This window comes from Canis lupus, chromosome X (assembly GCF_011100685.1).
Source record: "Canis lupus familiaris isolate Mischka breed German Shepherd chromosome X, alternate assembly UU_Cfam_GSD_1.0, whole genome shotgun sequence".
Classification (NCBI taxonomy): Eukaryota; Metazoa; Chordata; class Mammalia; order Carnivora; family Canidae; genus Canis; species Canis lupus.
Genome location: NC_049260.1, coordinates 46,217,398 through 46,237,760, shown reverse-complemented (window position 1 = coordinate 46,237,760; position 20,363 = coordinate 46,217,398). Strand labels below are relative to the sequence as shown.

Sequence of the window (20,363 nt, the reverse complement as noted above, 5' to 3'; positions counted from 1 at the left end):
CCACCTTCAGCCCAGGGTGTGATCCTGGAGACCCGTGATCGAGTCCCACGTCAGGCTACTTGCATGAAGCCTGATTCTCCCTCTGCCTGTGTCTCTGCCTCTCTCTCTCTGTCTCTGTCTCTGTCTCTGTCTCTGTCTCTGTCTCTCATGAATTAATAAATAAAATCTTAAAAAAAAAAAGATCTTCCTGAATGTCCCAGAAAGGTTTTTTTGTATGTGTGTGGTTAGTTCAAATTAGGATCTAAATACAGTCCACAAATTAAAACCTTACATTTAATAATAAAGAATTGGAAGCAACCAAATGGTATTGTGAAAGAAAACTGATCAATTATGATGGTCTCATCAACTCATGGCTATCTCTGTAATAGGATTATGAATGATATGATGTTATCTTTCTTTATACTTTTTGATCTTTTCCAACTGTTCAATACTGAGAATTACTGAGGAAAATATTTTTTTTGAAAAAATCTTTTTAAATATTTTTTATTGGAGTTTGATTTGCCAACATACAGCATAACACCCAGCACTCATCCCATCAAGTGCCCCCCAGAGTGCCCATCAGCTAGCACCCCAACCCCCCGCCCAATTCCCTTTCCACCACCCCTTGTTCGTTTCCCAGAGTTAGAGGACTCTCACGTTCTGTCACCCTCACTGATATTTCCCACTCATTTTCCCTCCTATCCCCTATAATCTCTTTTGCTATTTTTTATATTCCCTGTATGAGTGAAACCGTATATGTTTGTCCTTCTCCGACTGACTTACCTCACTTAGCATAATACTCTCCAGGTCCATCCACGTTGAAGGAAATGGTGTGTATTTCTCATTTCTAATGGCTGAGTAATATTCCATTGTATACATATACCACAGCTTCTTTATCCACTCATCTTTCGATGGACATGAAGATCCTTCCACAGTTTCGCTATTGTGGACATTGCTGCTATAAACATTGGGGTGCAAGTGTTTTGGTTTTTTATTACATCTGTATCTTTGGAGTAAATCCCCAGTAGTGAAATTGCTGGGTCATAGGGTAGCTCTATTTTTAACTCTTTGAGGAACCTCCACACAGTTTTCAGAGTAGCTGTACCAGTTCACATTCCCACCAACAGTGTAAGAGGGTTCCCCTTTCTCCACATCCTCTCCAACATTTGTTGTTTTCCGTCTTGTTAATTTCCACCATTCTCACTGGTGTGAGATGGTATCTCATTGTTGCTTTGATTTGTATTTATCTGATGGCAAGTGATGCAGAGCATTTTCTCATGTGCTTGTGGGCCATGTGTATGTTGTCTTTGGTGAAATTTCTGTTCATGTGTTTTTCCCATTTCATGATTGGATTGTTTGTTTCTTTGGTGTTGAGTTTAATAAGTTCTTTATAGATCTTGGAAACTAGCCCTTTATCTGATACGTCATTTGCAAATATCTTCTCCTATTCTGTAGGTTGTTTTTTAGTTTTGTTGACTGTTTCTTTTGCTGTGCAGAAGCTTTTTATCTTGTTGAAGTCCCAATAGTTCATTTTGGCTTTTGTTTCCCTTGCTTTCATAGATGTATCTTGCAAGAAGTTGCTGTGGCCATGTTCAAAAAGGGTGTTGCCTGTGTTCTACTCTAGGATTTTCATGAATTCTTCTCAGACATTTAGATCTTTCATCCATTTTGAGTTTATCTTTGTGTATGGTGTGAAGAATGGTCTAATTTCATTCTTCTGCATGTGGATGTCCAATTTTCTCCACACTATTTAATGAAGAGACTTCTTTTTACAAGCGGATAGTCTTTCCTGCTTTGTCGAATATTAGTTGACCATAGAGTTAAGGACCCATATCTGTATTCTCTGTTCTGCTCCATTAATCTATGTGTCTCTTTTTGTGACGGTACCACACTGTCTTGATGATCACAGCTTTGTAGTACAACCTGAAATCTGGCATTGTGATGCCCCCGGCTCTGGTTTTCTTTTTAAGTATTCCCCTGGCTATTTGGGGTCTTTTCTGATTCCACACAAATCTTAAGATGATTTGTCCCAACTCTCTGATGAAAGTTCATGGCATTTTGATAGGAATTGCATTAAATGTGTAAATTGCCCTGGGTAGCTTTGACATTTTCACAGTATTAATTTTTCCAATCCTTGAGCATGCAATATTTTTCCATCTCTTTGTGCCTTCCTCCTTTTCTTTCAGAAGTGTTCTGTAGTTTTTAGGGTATAGATCCTTTACCTCTTTGGTTAGGTTTATTCCTAGGTATCTGGTGCTTTTGGGTGCAATTTTAAATGGTACTGACTCCTTAATTTCTCTTTCTTCAGTCTCACTGTTAGTGTATAGGAATGCCACTGATTTCTGGGCATTGATTTTGTATCCTGCCACACTGCTGAATTGCTGTATGAGTTCTAGCAATCTTGGGGTGGAGTCTTTTGGATTTGCTATGTAGACTATTATGTCATCTATGAGTAGGGAGTGTTTGACTTTTTCTTTGCTAATTTGACTGCCTTTTATTTCTTTGTTGCCTGATTGCTGAGGCTAGGACTTCTAGTCCTATGTTGAATAGTGGTGGTGAGAGTGGACATCCCTGTCTAATTCCTGATCTTAGGGGAAAGGCTACGAGTGTTTCCCCATTGAGAATGATATTTGCTGTGGGTTTTTCGTAGATGGCTTCTAAGATGCTGAGGAATGTTCCCTCTATCCCTACAGTCTGAAAAGTTTTGATCAGTCAATGGATGCTGTGTTTTGTCAAGTGCTTTCTCTACATCTATTGAGAAACCATATGGTTCTTTTTTCTCTTATTGATATGATCTATCATGTTGATTGTTTTATGAGTGTTGAACCGGCCTTGCATCCCAGGGATAAATCTCACTTGGTCATGGTGAATAATCTTCTTAATGTATTGTTGGATCCTATTGGCTAGTATCTTGTTGAGAATTTTTGCATGTGTGTTCATCAGGGATATTGGTCTATAATTCTCCTTTTTGGTTGGATCTATGTCTGGTTTGGAATTAAGGTGATGCTGGCCTCATAGAACGAGTCTGTAAGTATTCCATCCCTTTTTTTCTTTCAGAACAGCTTTAGAAAAATAGGTATGGTTTCTCCTTTAAACATTTGATAGAATTTCCCTGGGAAGCCATCTGGCCCTGGACTTTTGAGTCTTGGAAGGTTTTTGATGACTGCTTCAATGTCCTCCCTGGTTATCGGCCTGTTCAGGTTTTATATTTCTTCTTCTTCCAGTTTTAGAAGTTTGTGGCTTTCCAGGAATGCGTCCATTTCTTCTAGATTGCCTAATTTATTGGTCTATAGCTGCTCATAATATGTTTATAAAATCGTTTGTATTTCCTTGATATTGGTGGTGATCTCTCTGTTTTCATTCATGATTTTATTAGAGTCTTTTTTGTTTTTAATAAGGCTGGCTAATGGTTTATCTATCTTATTAATTCTTTCAAAGAACTAACTCCTGGTTTTGTTGATCTGTTCCACAGTTATTCTGGTCTCTGTTTCATTGAGTTCTACTCGATTCTTCATTAACTCTCTTCTTCTGCTGGGTGTAGGATCTATTTGCTGTTTTTTCTCTAGCTCCTTTATGTGTAAGGTTAGCTTTTGTATTTGAGTCCTTTCCAGTTTTTGAGTGGATGCTTGTATTGCGATGTATTCCCCCCTCAGGACTGCTTTTGATGCATCCCAAAGATTTTGAAGGGTTGTATCTTCATTCTCATTAGTTTCCATGAATCTTTTTAATTCTTCCTTAATTTCCTGGTTGACCCTTTCATCTTTTAGCAGGATGGTCCTTAACCTCCACGTGTTTGAGGTCCTTCCAAACTTCTTGTTGTGATTTAGTTCTAATTTCAAGGCATTATGGTCTGAGAATATGCAGGGGACGATCCCAATCTTTTGGTATCGGCTCAGACCCGATTTGTGACCCAGTATGTGGTCTATTCTGGAGAAAGTTCCATGTGCACTTGAGAAGAATGTGTATTCAGTTGAGTTTGGATGTAAAATTCTGTAGATATCTGTGAAATCCATCTGGTCCAGTGTATCATTTAAAGCTCTTGTTTCTTTGGAGATGTTGTGTTTAGAAGACCTATCAAGTATAGAAAGCACTAGATTGAAGTCACCAAGTATAAGTGTATTATTATCGAAGTATTTATTCACTTTGGTTATTAATTGATTGATATATTTGCCAGCTCCCACACTCAGGGCATATATATTGATGATTGTTAAGTCCTCTTGTTGGATAGATCCTTTAAGTATGATATAGTGTCCCTCTCCCTCTTCATCTCTCATTTCAGTCTTCGGGGTAAATTTTAGTTTATCTGATATAAGGATGGCTACCCTGCTTTCTTTTGAGGACCATTTGAATGGTAAATGGTTCTCCAACCTTTTATTTTCAGGCTGTAGGTGTCCTTCTGTCTAAAATGAGTCTCTTGTAGACAGCAAATAGATGGGTCCTGCTTTTTTATCCAGTCTGAAACCCTGCGCCTTTTGATGGGTCATTAAGCCCATTCACGTTCAGAGTTACTATTGAAAGATATGAGTTTAGTGTCATCATGATATCTATTCAGTCCTTGTTTTTGTGAAATGTTCCACTGAACTTCTTCTTAAAGGGGAATTTTAAGAGTCCCCCTTAACATTTCTTGGAGAGCTGGTTTGGAGGTCAATTATTCTTTCAGCTCCTGCCTGTCTTGGAAGCTCTTTATCTCTCCTTCCATTTTGAATGAGAGCCTTGCTGGATAAAGTATTCTTGGTTGCATGTTCTTCTCATTTAGGACCCTGAATATATCCTGCCCGCCCTTTCTCGCCTGCCAGGTCTCTGTGGAGAGGTCTGGTGTTCCCCTACTCCTCCTCCCCATAAAAGTCAGGTATTTCTTGTCTCTTGCTGCTTTAAGGATCTTCTCTTTATCTTTGGAATTTGCAAGCTTCACTATTAAATGTTGAGGTGTTGAACGGTTTTTCTTGATTTTACAGGGGGATCTCTCTATTTCCTGGATCTGAGTGCCTGTTTCCCTTCCCATATTAGGAAAGTTTTCAGCTATGATTTGTTCAAATACATATTCTGGCCCTCTGTCCCTTTTGGCGCCCTCGGGAACCCCATGTAAAAGTAGCTTTTTCTTCCTCAGGCTGTCGTTTATTTCCCTTAATCTATCTTCATGGTCTTTTGTCTGTCTCTTTTTTCCTCAGTTTCCCTCTTTGCCATCAACTTGTCTTCTATGTCACTCACTCGTTCTGCCACCTCGTTAACCCTCGTCGTTAGGACTTCTAGTTTGGATTGCATCTCATTCAATTGATTTTTAATTTCTGCCTGATTAGCTCTAAATTCTGCAGTCATGAAGTCTCTTGAGTCCTTTATGCTTTTTTCTAGAGCCACCAGTAGCTTTATAATAGTGCTTCTGAATTGGCTTTCTGACATTGAATTGTAATCCAGATTTTGTAACTGTGTGGGAGAGAGGACTGTTTCTGATTCTTTCTTTTGAGGTGAGGTTTTCCTTCTAGTCATTTTGCTCAGTGCAGAGTGGCCAAAAATAAGATGTATTGGGAAAAGGAGAGAAGGAGAGAAAAGAGAAAAAGAAAATAGAAAAGAAGGAAGAAAAAAGAGAAGAGAAAGAAAAAGAAAGAAAGGGAAAAAAAGGGTGGGAGAAGCAAACAAATCAAAAAGCAAAAAGCAAAAAGCAAAAAAAAAAAAAAAAAACACCCGGGGGAGTAAGTATCTCCTGATTCTATATACTTTAAGTCACTTGACTTCCCCTGGAACTTGCCCGTCTAGTTGGTCGTCTGGGGTAGGGGCCTGATGTGCTGAATTTCAGGTGTTAGTACTTGGGGGAGCTGCTCTGCCCCCTGCCTGGTTGTAGGGCTCATTGGGGGTTGTTTACCCTGTGAGGCCCCAGGAGGAACAACCGCAGTGGTTGCTCTGGAAACCTGGATTCAGCCCCCGCAGTAACTCCGGAGCTCTCAGTCTGCAGGGCCTGGAGGCTCTGGGGCGGGGCCGCTGATCTGCTCAACTCGAGGCAGGAGGGTCCTTGCAGTCCTGGGCCCTCCTGGCCTCTGCCTGCCCCGGAGGGAGGTAGGATCCTGGGCTGTGTCCCCGGCGCCCTGTGCTCCGAGGCCTGTGCTGTTGGATTTGTGCTCCCAGTCGCGCAGCCCCCTCCACGCGGAGCCTCTGCCCGAGCCCCGCTGTGCTGCTCCTGGCATGGCGCATCCCCCTCCGCAGGGAGCCTCTTCCTCTGCTGGAGCCACCTCCGAGCTCCTCCCGGGGCACACAGCCCCCTCTCCGTGGAGCCGCCGCTGGAGCCCCTCTGACCTGCTCCCGGGTCAATGCGTGCGGGGGCTGCAGTCCTTTAGGGAGCTCGGCACACTCTACCCGGTGCGCAGTTGCTCTGTTAGTGTCCCAGGGAGCCTGAGCGCATCCCCGCCCCTCATGGGGCCCTGCTCTAACTCCCTGCAAGTGCCTTTCTGCCCGGGAAGATTGGTGAAGCTCCTGCTTCTCCGGGCGGGGCTTTCCTGTCCTGGGGACACTCGCGCTGGGCTTAGCCTGGCTCTTCGTGGGGCCCCTCGCCCTTGGATGCCTTTTGTTTCTTTAATTCTTTCCCTGCCCCCCCTTCCTACCTTGATAGAAGGGCGAACTCTTCTCACTGTAGCATTCCAGCTTTCTCTCTTTAAATCTCAGGCTGAATTCGTAGATTTTCAGGATGATTTGAAGGTTATCTAGGTAATTTGGTGGGGACCGGTGATTTTGGGACCCTACTCTTCCGCCATCTTGCCCCTCCTCTCTGGTGTAGGTTTTTTTTTGCTGTTCTCCAGTGCCTTTAGGAGCAAGGTTCGCTTTTGTATTTGAGTTTTTTCCAGTTTTTTGAGGTATGCTTTTATTGCGATGTATTTCCTCCTCAGGACTACTTTTGCTGTATCCCAAAGATTTTAAATGGTTGTATCTTCATTCTCATTAGTTTCCATGAGTCTTTTTAATTCTTCTCTAACTTCCTGGTTGACCCTTTCATCTTTTAGCAGGATGCTCTTTAACCTCCAGTGTTTGGATTTCTTCCAAGTTTCTTCTTGTGATTGAGTTCTAGTTTCAAGGCATTATGGTCTGAAAACATGCAGGGTACAATCCCAAATTTTTGGTATCTGTTGAGACCTGACTTGTGACCCAGTATGTGGTCTATTCTGGAGAAAGTTCCATGTGCACTTGAGAAGAATGTGTATTCAGTTGCGTTTGGATGTAAGGTTCTGTAAATATCTGTGAAATCCATGTGTTCCAGTGTATCATTTAAAGCTCTTGTTTCTTTGGAGATGTTGTGCTTAGAATATCTGTCATTTGTAGAAAGTGCCATGTTGGAAGTCTCCCAGTATAAGTGTATTATCATTTAAGTGTGTGTTTACTTTGGTTATTAATTGATATACTTGCAGCTCTCACATTAGGGGCATAAATATTCATGATTTTTAGATCCTAGTGTTGGAGAGATCCTTTAAGTATGATATAGTGTCCCTCTTCATCTCTTACCACAGTCTTTGGGATAAACTTTAATTTATCTGATATGAAAATTGCTACCCCAGCTTCCTTTTGAGGACCATTTGAATGGTAAATGGTTCTCCATACTTTTATTTTCAGGCTGTAGGTGTCCTTAGGTCTCAGATGAGTCTCTTGTAGACAGCAAATAGATGGGTCTTGGTTTTTTATCCAGTCTGAAACCCTGTGCCTTTTGATGGAGTCATTACGGCCCCAGGCCCATTGACATTCAGAGTTACTATTGAAAGATATGAATTTAGTGTCATCATAATACCTATTCATCCTTGTTTCTGTGGATTGTTTCTTTGGGCTTTCTCTTTCTTTTACACAGTGTCCCTTAATATTTCTTGCAGAGCTGGTTTGGTGGTCACATATTCTTTCAATTTCTGCCTATCTTGAAAGCTCTTTATGTCTTCTATTCTGAATGAGAGCCTTGCTGGATAAAGTATTCTTGGCTGCATGTTCTTCTGAATATAGGACCCTGAATATATCCTGCCAGGCTTTCCTGGCCTGCCAGGTCTCTGTGGAGAGGTCTGCTGTTAACCTAATACTTCTCCCCATTTAAGTTAGGGATCTCTTGTCTCTTGTTGCTTTAAGGATCTTCTCTTTATCTTTGGAATTTGCAAGTTTAACTATTAAATGTCGAGGTGTTGAACAGTTTTTATTGATTTTAGGGGAGATCTTCTCTCTATCTCCTGGATCTGAATGCCTGTTTCCCTGCCTAAGTTAGAGAAGTTGTCAGCTATAATTTGTTCAGATATTCTTTCTGGGCCTCTGTCCCTCTTGGTGCGCTCTGGAACCCCAATTAAACATAGATATTTTCTTCTGAGGCTATTATTTGTTTCCCTTAACCTTTCCTCTTGGTCTCTTAATCGTGTTTCTCTTTTTTCCTCAGTTTCCTTCCTTGCCATCAACTTGTTCTAGGTCACTCACTCTTCTGCCTCATGAACCCTCCTTGTTAGGACCTCCACTTTGAATTGCATCTCATTTAATTGATTTTTAATTGTGACCTGATTAGATCTAAATTCTGCCTTCATGAAGTCTCTTGAATCCTTTATGCTTTTTTCCAGAGCCACCAGTAGCTTTATTATTGTGCTTTTGAATTGGCTTTCTGACATCGAATTGTAATCCAAATTCTGTAACTCTGTGGGAGAGAGTACTGTTTCTGATTCTTTCTTTTGTGGTGAGTCCTTTCTAGTCATTTTGCTCAGTGCAAAGTGGCTAAAAACGAGTTAGACTTGTTAGAAGCGCAAGCTCTTTTCTATGTAGTGTTCCAGCTGTTCTCTCTTTAAGTCTCAGTTTGAATTCGTAATTTTTCAGGTTGATTTGAATGTTATCTAGGTAAGTTGGTGGGCACAGGTGATTGGGGACCCTACTCCTCCACATACTTGCCCCACCCCTCCAAGTCTGAGGGGAAATATTTTAAAAGATTTTAACTATCTCTCAGTGCATTTGCTAAATTTGAATTCTCTACCTTATGCCTACCTCACTCTTTTTTTTTAAAAGCCTAGATTGCTTTGAAGATTTTATTTATTTATTCATGAGAGACACAAAGAGTGAGAGAGCCACAGAGACACAAGCAGAGGGAGAGGCAGGCTCCATGCAGGGAGCCCAACGTTGGACTCGGTCCCGGGTCTCCAGGATCACGCCCTGGGCTGAAGGCGGTGCTAAACCGCTGAGGCACCAGGGCTGCCCCCTCACTCTTGTTTTTTAAGAGTTTGAGAAAGACATAGCAAGCAAGACAGAGCTCGAGTAGGGGAAGGGGCACAGGGAGAGGAAGAAGCAAAAGCACCACTGATTAGGGAGCCATATGCTGGGGTTGATCCTGGGACCCTGAGATCATAACCTGAGCCTAAGGCAGACATTTAACTGACTGAGCCACCCAGATGCCGCTACTTCACTTTTTCTCTTAGTGATCTATCACTGACGTCAGTGTACCTTGCTGATCTTATCTCCTTTAGGTCCGAGCTCATCAGCTGGTTCTTCCTCCCTGTGATGTGGTGATCAAGGCTGTGTCTGAGTATGTTAGTTCCATCAAAGACCCCTCAAACTTGGATGTGGTTGGGAAGGACGTTTTCAAACAATCTCAGGTGAGCTGGCCTTCTCTTTCCTAAGAGTCTCTAGTTTTCTTAACCTTATTAAAACCACCAGCAGATTTTTTTTGTCTGTGCTACCTACCTTTTCTCATCATGGCTGCTTGTTTTCTCCATGCTTACAGATTGGAGTCCCAAAGTTTTCTTTGGAAACATTACTAGGACTAGAATGAAAGTGTTCCTTAGCTTTGGGACTGTCCATGGTAATATAAGCTCGTTCTGGGAAATTTACAAAATAAAATTACTTACGATCTCATTGCCCACAAACAACTTGCTGTAGTTATCACTCTAGAATATATCCTTCTACTCTTTTTTTGTTTTAATGTATATTTTAATATAAAGAAGGTCTTGCTTAGTGGAGGTTAATGGGTAATGAAAGACTGCTCAAAGTTGGTACACATATGACAAAAATCAATACTTCATTGTTAATATTGATAAATGAACTCTACTGGGAACTTGTGAAATAAAACTAAAAGTTAGGAAAATAAGTTAGTTTTTTAAAAAATTTTTTAAAGATTTTATATATTGATTCATGAGAGGCAGAGGCATAGGCAGAGGGAGAAGCAGGTTCCCTGTTGAGAGCCCAATGCAGGGCCGATCCCAGAACCCCTGGATCACGACTTGAGCCAAAGGCAGATGTGCATGCAACCACTGAATCACCCAGGCGCCTCTCTCAGTATTTTTTAATAGCCGTTCTTAAAAGTGTATAGTGGTAGCTCTTAATAATTTTAATTTGCATTTCTCAAATGAGTAACGAACATTTTTTTCTTGTGCTTATTTGACATCCATATACCGTCTTTGGTGAATAGTCTGTTCCTGAACAGTCTATGTTCACCTGAGTTATTTATTTACTCACTGTTGATTTTTTAGAATTCTTCATGTATTCTTACTTGAAGTCCTTCGTCAGATAGATGATTTACAAATATTTTATTTCAGTCTATAGTTTATCTTTACATTCTTTTAACAGTATCTTTTATAAAGGAAAAGTTTTAAATTTTCATCTTTTATGGATCATGTATTTGGTGTCATGTTTTACAAATTTTCCCTAACTGCAGGCATGATGATATTGTCATGTTTTCTTGTGAAAATTACATACTTTTACATTTCACTTTTTAAAAATATTTTATTTATTTATTTATTTAAGAGAGAGAGAGCACGGATTGGGGGCAGATGTAGAGGGAGCGGGAGAAGCAGACTTACCATTGAGCAGGGAGCCTGATGCTGGGCTCAGTTCCAGGACCATGAGATCATGACCTAAGCCGGAGGCAGATGCTTAACAGACTTAGCCAGCTAGGTGTCCCTTCGTTTTACATTTAGAACAAATCATCCATATCAATTTTGAGTTCATTTTTGTATAAAGTGTTAGGTATTTTATTTTTTGAATATAGATGTTTAGTTGTTTCAACACCATTTTTTGGAAAGACTGTCCTTTCTCAATTGAATTTCTGTTTGTGTGGGTCTATTTCTAGACACTGTTTTGTTCAGTTGACCCCTGTGTCTATCTCTTTGCAAATAGAACTTTGTCTTGAATACTGTAGCTTTATGGTAAGTCAAAATTAGGTAGTGGTCCCTCCAATTTTTTCTTTCTTTTTCAAAATTATTTTCTCTAGTTTCTTTGTCTCTCTATATAAATTTTAGAATAATCTTTTCTGTATCTACAGAAAATAATCCTGCTGGGATTTTAATGGGAATTCCTTATATTAAATATACAGTTGACCCTTTAACAACATGGGGATTAGGGGAACCGACCCCCTCCATGAAGTCAGAAATCCATGTGTAGTTTTTAATTCCCCAGAAACTTAGCTGCTAATAGCCTACTGTTGACTCACTCCATTACTAATAACATAAAAGGTTGATTAACACATATTTTGTATGTTGATAGTAGTATATACTGTATTCTTATAATCTAGAGAAAAAAGTTATAAAGAGAATAAAATATGTTTAAAGTACTATATTGTATTTATCATAAAAATTCACATATAAATGAACCCACACAGGTCAAACCTGTGTTGCTCAAGGCTCAATTGTATAGATGAATTTGTGAGTTTTCAAATCCTGTAATACAATATGTATCTCCATTTATTTAGTTCATTTTTAATTTTTTTCATCATCATTGTATAGCTTTTAGCATACAAGTTACATACACTTATTAATATTTAAGTATTTTATATTTGAGACACCAATTGTAAAGGATATTGTTTTGTTCATTTTAATTTCTAATTGTTCATTGCTACTATATTAAAATATGATTGCTTTTTGTGTGTTGACCTTGTGTGTTGACTTTGTGTGTATCCTGCAACCTTTCTAAACCCACAAGGAGTTTTCTGATGGATTTCTCGATATTTTCACTGTAGGTGATCATATTGTCTGTGAATAAGGACAGTTTTATTTCTTTTGTCATCTCTGTGCTTTTTCTTTTTTTTACTGCACCATCCGGGATTTCCAAACAATGGTGAATAGGAGTAATCGGAAAGGATATATCTTGTTCCCAATCTTTGGGAAGACCATTCAGTCAGTATTAAGTATTATATTAGCTGTAGGTTTTGTAGATGTACATTATCAGGTCCAGGAAGTTATGTTCCTAGTTTACTAAGAGTTCTTATCATTAAAGGGTGGTGTATCTTGTCAAATGTATATTTTTGCATCTGCTGATAGGATCATGTGATTTTTCTTCTTTAGTCCATTGATTTTCAGATATTGAACCGTCCTTGCATTCCTAGGATGTGGTCAAGGTATATCCTTTCTTTTTTATATTATTAGATTTGATTTACTAGTATTTCATAGAACATTTTTGCTTTTATTTTCTTGAGGAATATTGGTCTCCAGTTTTTTTGGTGCTGTCTTTGTCTGGTTTGGTATCAGGGTAATGTTGGATTCCACGTGAGTTGGCAAGTATTCTGGTTTTTTTTGAAGAGATTGTGTAGAATTGGCTTTTCATCTTTAATTGTTTGGTCGAATTTTCCAGTGATGTGTCTGGCAGATATTTCTTTGAATTTATGCTGTTTAGAATTTTCTAATTTCTTGAATATCCAAGTATGTCTTTCACTAAATTTCAGAAGTTTACAGTTGTTTTTCTTCAAATGTTTTTTTCTGTTCTGTGTTTTCCTTTCCTTCCATGATGATAATGACACCAATGTTAGACCTTTTGTTATTGTCTTGTAGATGCTTGAGGGTCTGTATTTTTCTTTTTTAAAAAAATATTTTATTTATTCATGAGAGACACACAGAGAGAGAAGAGAGAGGCAGAGGGAGAAGCAGGCTCCATGCAGAGAGCCTGACGTTGGACTTGATCCCAGGTCTCCAGGATCAGGCCCTGGGCCAAAGGTAGGCGCTAAACCGCTGAGCCACCAGGGCTGCCCTGGTCTGTATTTTTCAAAAAAAATACATTTTTGTCACAGTGAATAATTTCTTTTGATTTATTGTCAACCTCATTGACTCTACTTGGTCATCTCTATTCTGCTAAAGAGCTCATCTAAAGAATTTCTTTTTAAGTTTTGATTATGTATTGTTAAGTTCTAAAGTTTCCATTTGGTTCTTCTTTACGTATTATCGTTTTTTTTTTTTTTTTTTTTTTTTTTTTGCAGACTTTCTATCTTTCTTTTTGTTTCAGAAGTATTCCCCTTTCAGGCACTTTTATAAAGTTACTTTAAAGTCTTTGTCAGATAATTCCAGTGTGTTTGTCGTCTCAGCACTGAGATTCTTGATCTTGTTTCAGTATAATAGAGAATATTGACAGTTTTGTTTTAGGAGATAATTGACAAGTTAGGTTCAGACCACAAGTTCTTACCATCCTTCTGTGGGCTGTGATGTCACAGTCAGTGCAGTTTTCAAAATCTTTGCAAACTTATTTGGCTCGGTCCCATGTATATTCTACCCACCCAGTATCCAGTCTGGGACTTGTTTAGTAGTTTATCTCTTCAGTTCTTAGAGTCTCTGGTCTGCCATTTGGTGTCAGATCCATACATGTACTACTCCCTCTCTGATCCTTCAGTATTTCCTGGTTCATTGGGCCACCCTTTCTCAGTGCCTGGGGCCAAGCAGCAGAAGGATGGAGAGAAAAAGCATCAAAAGCTCACTCTACCCTACTGAGACTTCTCCTTCTCTGATTGGAAAGCAAGGTTCCTGCTATTCCCCTGCTGCCACTGCTGCCACCATAGGTTTGTTTCAGGTGCATAGAAGAAAGGAAAAGAAAAAACTATTGGAGTGTTTCCGTATACTTTCTTGAGTTTTCAAGGACCCCTTTCCCATTCTTTAAGCCAGAACTAAACTAGGGTTTCTCCTGGCACACTTAGTCTACATTAATGTATGCTTTCAGATTTTAGGCTGCATTGTGTCCACACCAAGGGATACTAGAGGAAAAAAGAAATAGGGATCCCTGGGTGGCGCAGCAGTTTGGCGCCTGCCTTTGGCCCAGGGCGCGATCCTGGAGACCCGGGATCGAATCCCACGTCAGGCTCCCAGTGCATGGAGCCTGCTTCTCCCTCTGCTTGTGTCTCTGCCTCTCTCTCTCTCTCTGTGACTATCATAAATAAATAAAAATTAAAAAAAGAAAAGAAATGCTAAACTCACCCTTGATTCAGTGGTAATTTGAATTCTGGTCCTCTTCCCCAGTCCTCCTGCTACTGTTTACATTTCAGAGTCTTCAAATAGCTGCTTCTAGGTTTTAAAACTATCTTACAGTGGGAATAAGGTAGAGTGTGTTTACTCCATCTTATCTAGAATGGAACTCTCTCTGTAGATAGTTTTAAGTGAATAAAGCAAAAAATCAGTGCTTTGTTTTGGGAGCATAAGTTTTCCTAACCAATTATATGATAGCACGGTCCAGCATCTATTCCTTTATATCTAACTTTCTGTCATAATTATAAAAAAATTTGTTTTTTATAAAAAATATACTTGGGCTTGATTTTCCCAAAGGGCTTAGTTTCTTTTTATATTCAAATTATTGTTTTTTCAAGTGTCTTTCCTAACATCATCTTTTAGAATTCTTTCCACTGTTGTTGAACACTAACTGTACCAGATACTCATTTGTCCATGACTTCTAGCATTATGAGTGCAGGCCTCTATTGTTTCCCTTGACCTAAGAAAATCTTGAACTTTATGACAGATTTTATACATTCATTTTGTCGATTTCCATTGTACTTTCAGCTGTTTGCATCAGACAATTAGGAAGAGAGTGACCCACAAAGAAAGAAATTGACATAGTGGGTAGGGAGAAATGCTAGTGTTAAGTAGGGGATACTGTTTAGATGGAAAATTAATTTTCCTTCCTTTTTTTATTGTGGTAAAATATACTTAACATAAAATTTGCCATCTTAATCATTTTAAGTGTATAATGCAGTGGTATTGAATACATTCATAATGTGTAACCGTCACCATCATCCATCTCCATAACTCTTTTCATCTTCTAAAACTTCTATACCTATTAAATGATGACTTTGCATTTTCCCCTTCTCTCCAGCCCATGGCAACCATAATTCTTTCTTTCTCTATGATTTTTGACCATTTTAGGTACCTCAGTATTTGTCTTTTTGTGACTGATTTATTTCATGTAGCATGTCTTCAAGGTTCATCCATATTTTAGAATGTGCCAGAATTCCTTTACTTTTTAAAACCAAATAATATTCCATCGTATGTTGACAGAGGAAAAATTTTGTAAGTGTTCAGTTCAGTGATGAATTTTTTAATGTTACAACTTTTGCTTCCCTTTGTAACTTTATGATTTTTGGAATCTGGATAATGATCATGTTCTTTTTTTTAAATTTTTTATTTATTTATGATAGTCACAGAGAGAGAGAGAGAGAGGCAGAGACACAGGCAGAGGGAGAAGCAGGCTCCATGCACCGGGAGCCTGATGTGGGATTCGATCCCGGGTCTCCAGGATCGCGCCCTGGGCCAAAGGCAGGCGCCAAACCGCTGCGCCACCCAGGGATCCCTTGATCATGTTCTTAACAAGGATCCCCCTTTTCACTAAACAAGAAGAACAAAATAATTTTAAAAATAGAGACTTTGCTATTAATTTGATGTTAAGTGTTTTATAGTGTTTCCTAGTTTCCTTTGTATATATTTTTTGATGTGGTAGTCATCTCAGTATAAAATTTTTTAAACTGCTTTTTTCATGTAACCTTTGTCTTAAACCGGTTTTCATTGTAGCTGTATAATTTTCATAAACATCATTTTTAACAGTTGTAGAATTATGAGAGCTCTTCTAAACAAACATAAAAAAACTGCCAGGTAATAGCGTCAAAGAGTAGGGTTCTACTCAGCTACCTATGGCCTCTGGGGATCTATAAAAGAAAAGAGTAGGATGTTATTAAATATGATCATATATTAAATGCTAAATATATTTCCAAAGACAGGGTTCCATGCTAGGCACTAAAATATAAATGTGAATAAACCGTTCTCTGTTCTTGCAGAATTTGAGGTTAAATGGGGACAGAAGCAAATACATAAGTATAATAAAGATAAACTACAATAAATTTGTCACAGAAGGAAAGTTTCATAGAAGTAGTACCCTTTGAAGGGAGACTAAATGTCAGGGCACAGAACAGTGCTACATTGAGGGAAGTATATGTAATTCAGGATTTCAGGGGAGTAGGTCATAGATCTATACTCACTGAAGTTGAATAGTTTTCAAGTTAAGTGCAGAAAACAAGTTGAAAAAACCGTATGATAGTATAATTACACATATATGAAAAAAGCAAAACCATATTGGTATACATACATAATGTGTATAAACACAGCAAAAATTATGACAGGATATAGATCAAACTAATAACACTGGTCACTTCTGGAGAGGGGAGGAAGTACAGAGCTATAGATATTAAAGAAAATTATATATGTCTTGTACCTTTGAGGAGATTGTTATGTGTATAATTAAATATAGTGGATATATAACTAATGGAACCTTGATACAGTGGAATTTTATTCAACCAATTAGGATATCATTCTATAAGTCAGTAATTTCATATAATCTTTAGATTTGGAACATTTTTTCAAACAATTATATACTCAACAGAATTTTGAGAAAACAGAGTGATTTTATTTCTAAGCGAGGCTGGAGGACCTGGCAATCTTGATTTCTGTGTTTCTGTGCTTGAATGTATGTAAATAAAGATATCTGGAATGTTATAGATTCTAGAATGTTAACAGTAACAGATTCTGAGAGAAGATTATAAATGTTTAAAATTTTACTTTTTTGGATTACATTTTAATAATTTTATATATGTTTCTATAAGAAATATTTATTGTAGTTAGATGACTTTCTTGTAGAAAGTACTCAACATTGGGGCTCTATGGTGAATTGGGCATTCTCATGCACTGATGATGAGTTAACTTGAGACCTCAGTTTTGGAAAGAGAGACACATTAGTATCATGTGTCAAGAATCTATGCATTTTAGACCTAAAGACACCTGCATATCGAAAGTGAGGGGATGGTGAACCATGTATCATGCTAATGGACATCAAAAGAAAGCCAGAGTAGGTATACGTCTATCAGACAAACCAGATTTTAAAACAAAGACTAACAAGAGATGAAGAAGGGCGTTATATCATAATTAAGGTGTTTATTCATCAAGAAGATTTAACAATTGTAAATATCTATGCCCCCAGCTTGGGAGCACCCAAATATACAAATCAATTAATAATAAACATAAAGGAACCCATTGATAATAATACAGTAATAGCATGAGACTTTAACACTCCACTACAGCAATGGATAGACCATCTAAGCAGAAAATCAACAAGAAAACAGTGGCTTTGAATGCCACACTGGACCAGATGGACTTAACAGATATATATTCAGAACATTTTATCCTAAAGCAGCAGAATACATATTCTTTTCAAGTGCACATGGAGCATTCTCCAGGATGGACCACATACTGAGTCAAAAATCAGCCCTCAACAAGTAGAAAATATTGAAGATTATTCCATGCATATTTTCAGACCACAACATTATGAAACTTGAAGTCAACCACAAGAAAAAGTTTGGAAAGACTGCAAATACATGGAGGTTAAAGAACATCCTACTAAAGAATGAACAGGTTAACCAGGGACTAAAGAAGAAATTTTAAAGTACATGGAAGCAAATGAAAGTGGAAAGACAGCAGTCTAAAACCTTTGGGATGCAGCAAAGACAGTACTAAGAGGGAAGTATATTGCAATACAGGCCTATCTTAAGAAGCAAGAAAATTCTCAAATACACAACCTAACCCTATACCTAAAGAAGCTAAAAAAGGAACAGCAAATAAACTCAGAGTCCAGCAGAAGTGGGGAATAATAAAGATTAGAACAGAAATTAACGATATAGAAACAAAAAAATCCCACAGTAGAATGGATTAAAAAAAAACTAAGCTGGTTCCTTGAAAGAATTAACAAAATTGATAAAACCCTAGCCAGACTTATCAAAAAGAAAAGAGAAAGGACACAAATAGATAAAATCACAAATGAAAGAGAAGAGATCATAACCAACACCACACAGTTATAAGAGAATACCATGAAAAATTATATGCCAACACACTGAAACACTTGGAAGAAATGGACAAATTCCTAGAAACCTACATTTTTTCCAAAACTGGAACAGAAAGAAATAGAAAATATGAACAGACACATAACCCACAAAAGAAATTGAATCAGTAGTTAACAATCTCTCAACAAACAAGAGCCCAGGGCCAGATGGTTTACCTAGGGAATTCTACCAAACATTTATTTTAAAAAAAGATTTTATTTATTTGAGAGAAAGAGAGTGAGGGAGGGAGAGAGAGAATGAGCAGGGAGAGCAATAGAGGGAGAAGCAGATACCTCACTGAGCAGGGAGCCATATGTGGGGTTCAGCCCCCGGACCTTGGGATCATGACCTGAGCTGAAGGCAGACACTTAACCAACTGAACCATTCAGGCACCCCTCTATCAGACATTTAAAGGAGGTAATTACCTATTCTCCTCAAACTGTTCCAAAAAACAAAAATGGAAGGCAAACTTCCAAACACATTGTTGAAGCCACTATTACCTTGATTTCAAAATCAGACACACTAAAAAAGGAAAATTACTAATACCCCTAATGAACATGGATGCAAAAGTTCTCAATAAAATATTAGCAAATCAAATTGAACAGTACATTAAAAGAATTATTCACCACAATAAAGTGGGATTTATTTCTGGGCTGCAAGGGTGATTTAGTATTCACAAATCAATGTGATACAGCACGTTGAGTAAAAGAAAAGAACCATATGATCCTATCAATAGATGCAGAAAAAGCATTTGACAAAATACAGAATCCTGATAAAAACCCTCAACAAAGTAAGGATAGAAGGAACATACCTCAACATCATAAAAGCCATATACAAAACACCCACAGTTAATATCATCTTCAGTGGGGAAAAACTGAGAGCCCTTCCCCTATTGTCAAAAACAAGACAAGGATGTCCACTTTCACCATTAATATTTAGCATACTACTGGAAAAGCCTTAGCTTCAGTCAGCTAACAAAAAGAAATAAAAGGCATCCTAATTGGCAGGGAAGAAGTCAGACTTTCAGTATTTGCAGACAACACGATACTTTGTGTAGAAATCTAAAAGGCTCCACCCCAAAAAATGGCTAGAACTCATACATGAATTCAGCAAAGTTGCAGGATATAAAATCAACATGCAGAAATCTGTTGCATTTCTATACACCAGTAATGACACAGCAGAAAGAAAAATCAAGGAATTGATCTCATTTGCAATTGCACCAAAAAACAGGAAGTACCTAAGAATAAACCCAATTAAAGACATAAAATATCTGTACTCTGAAAACTATAAAACATTTATGAAAGGCATTGAAGAGAACACAAAGGAATGGAAAAGCATTCCATGCTCATTGGAAGAACAAATATTTTTTTAAAGATTTTATTTATTTATTCATGAGAGACAGAGAGAGAGAGAGAGGCAGAGACAAAGGCAGAGGGAGAAGTAGGCTCCATGCAGGGAGCCTGATGTGGGACTCAATCCCGGGTCTCCAGGATCAGACCCTAGGCTGAAGGCGGTGCTAAACCACTGAGCCACCTGGGCTGCCCAAGAACAAATATTATTAAGGTGTCTATACTACCGAAATCAATCTATACATTTAATGCAATCCTTATCAAAATACCATCAACATTTTTCACAGAACTGGAACAAATCATCCTACATTTGTTTGGAACCACAAAACATCACAAATAGCCAAAACAATCCTGAAAAAGAAAACTAAAACTGGAGGCATCACAATTCTGGATTTCAAGCAATGTTACAGACCTGTAGTCATCAAGACAGTATGATATTAGCACAAAAACAGGTACATAGATCAGTGGAACAGAAGAGAAAACCCAAAAATGGACCCACAACTCTGGTCAATTAATCATCAGCAAAGCAGGAAAAAATATCCAGTGGAAAAGAGAGTCTCTTCAACAAATGGTTTTAGGAAAAATGGATAGCAACATACAGAAGAATGAAACACTTTCTTATACCATGCACAAAAATAAATTCAAAATGGTTGAAAGACCTAAATGTGAAAAAAATCCATCAAAATCCTAGAGGAAAACACAGGCAGCAACCTTTTACCTCTGTTATAGCAACTTTTTCCTAGATATATCTCCAGAGGCAAGGGAAACAAAAGCAAAACTGAACTATTAAGACTTAAGATAAAAACTTCTGCAAAACAAAGGAAATAAAAAATTGACAAAACTTTTAAAAAACTAAAAAAGTTTGATAAGGAAAAGCTCCTCAGTCAGCCCTAACCCCTCAGAGATGAGCAATGTTATTCTTTTTTTTCTAAAGATTTTATTTATTTATT

The 20,363-nt window shown here is 38.1% G+C and overlaps 1 protein-coding gene across 3 annotated transcripts in view; it reads left to right on the top strand.

Annotated features, from left to right (window-relative positions):
• The window catches only part of FAM120C (family with sequence similarity 120C), a 163,543-nt gene that overhangs the window by 42,852 nt on the left and 100,328 nt on the right, over positions 1 to 20,363 (top strand). For all 3 annotated transcript variants that reach the window (XM_038587517.1, XM_038587516.1, XM_038587518.1), the window contains exon 4: positions 9,429 to 9,557. In XM_038587517.1, the coding sequence (XP_038443445.1) occupies positions 9,429 to 9,557 (129 nt within the window). The remainder of the gene's footprint in view (positions 1 to 9,428; positions 9,558 to 20,363) is intronic.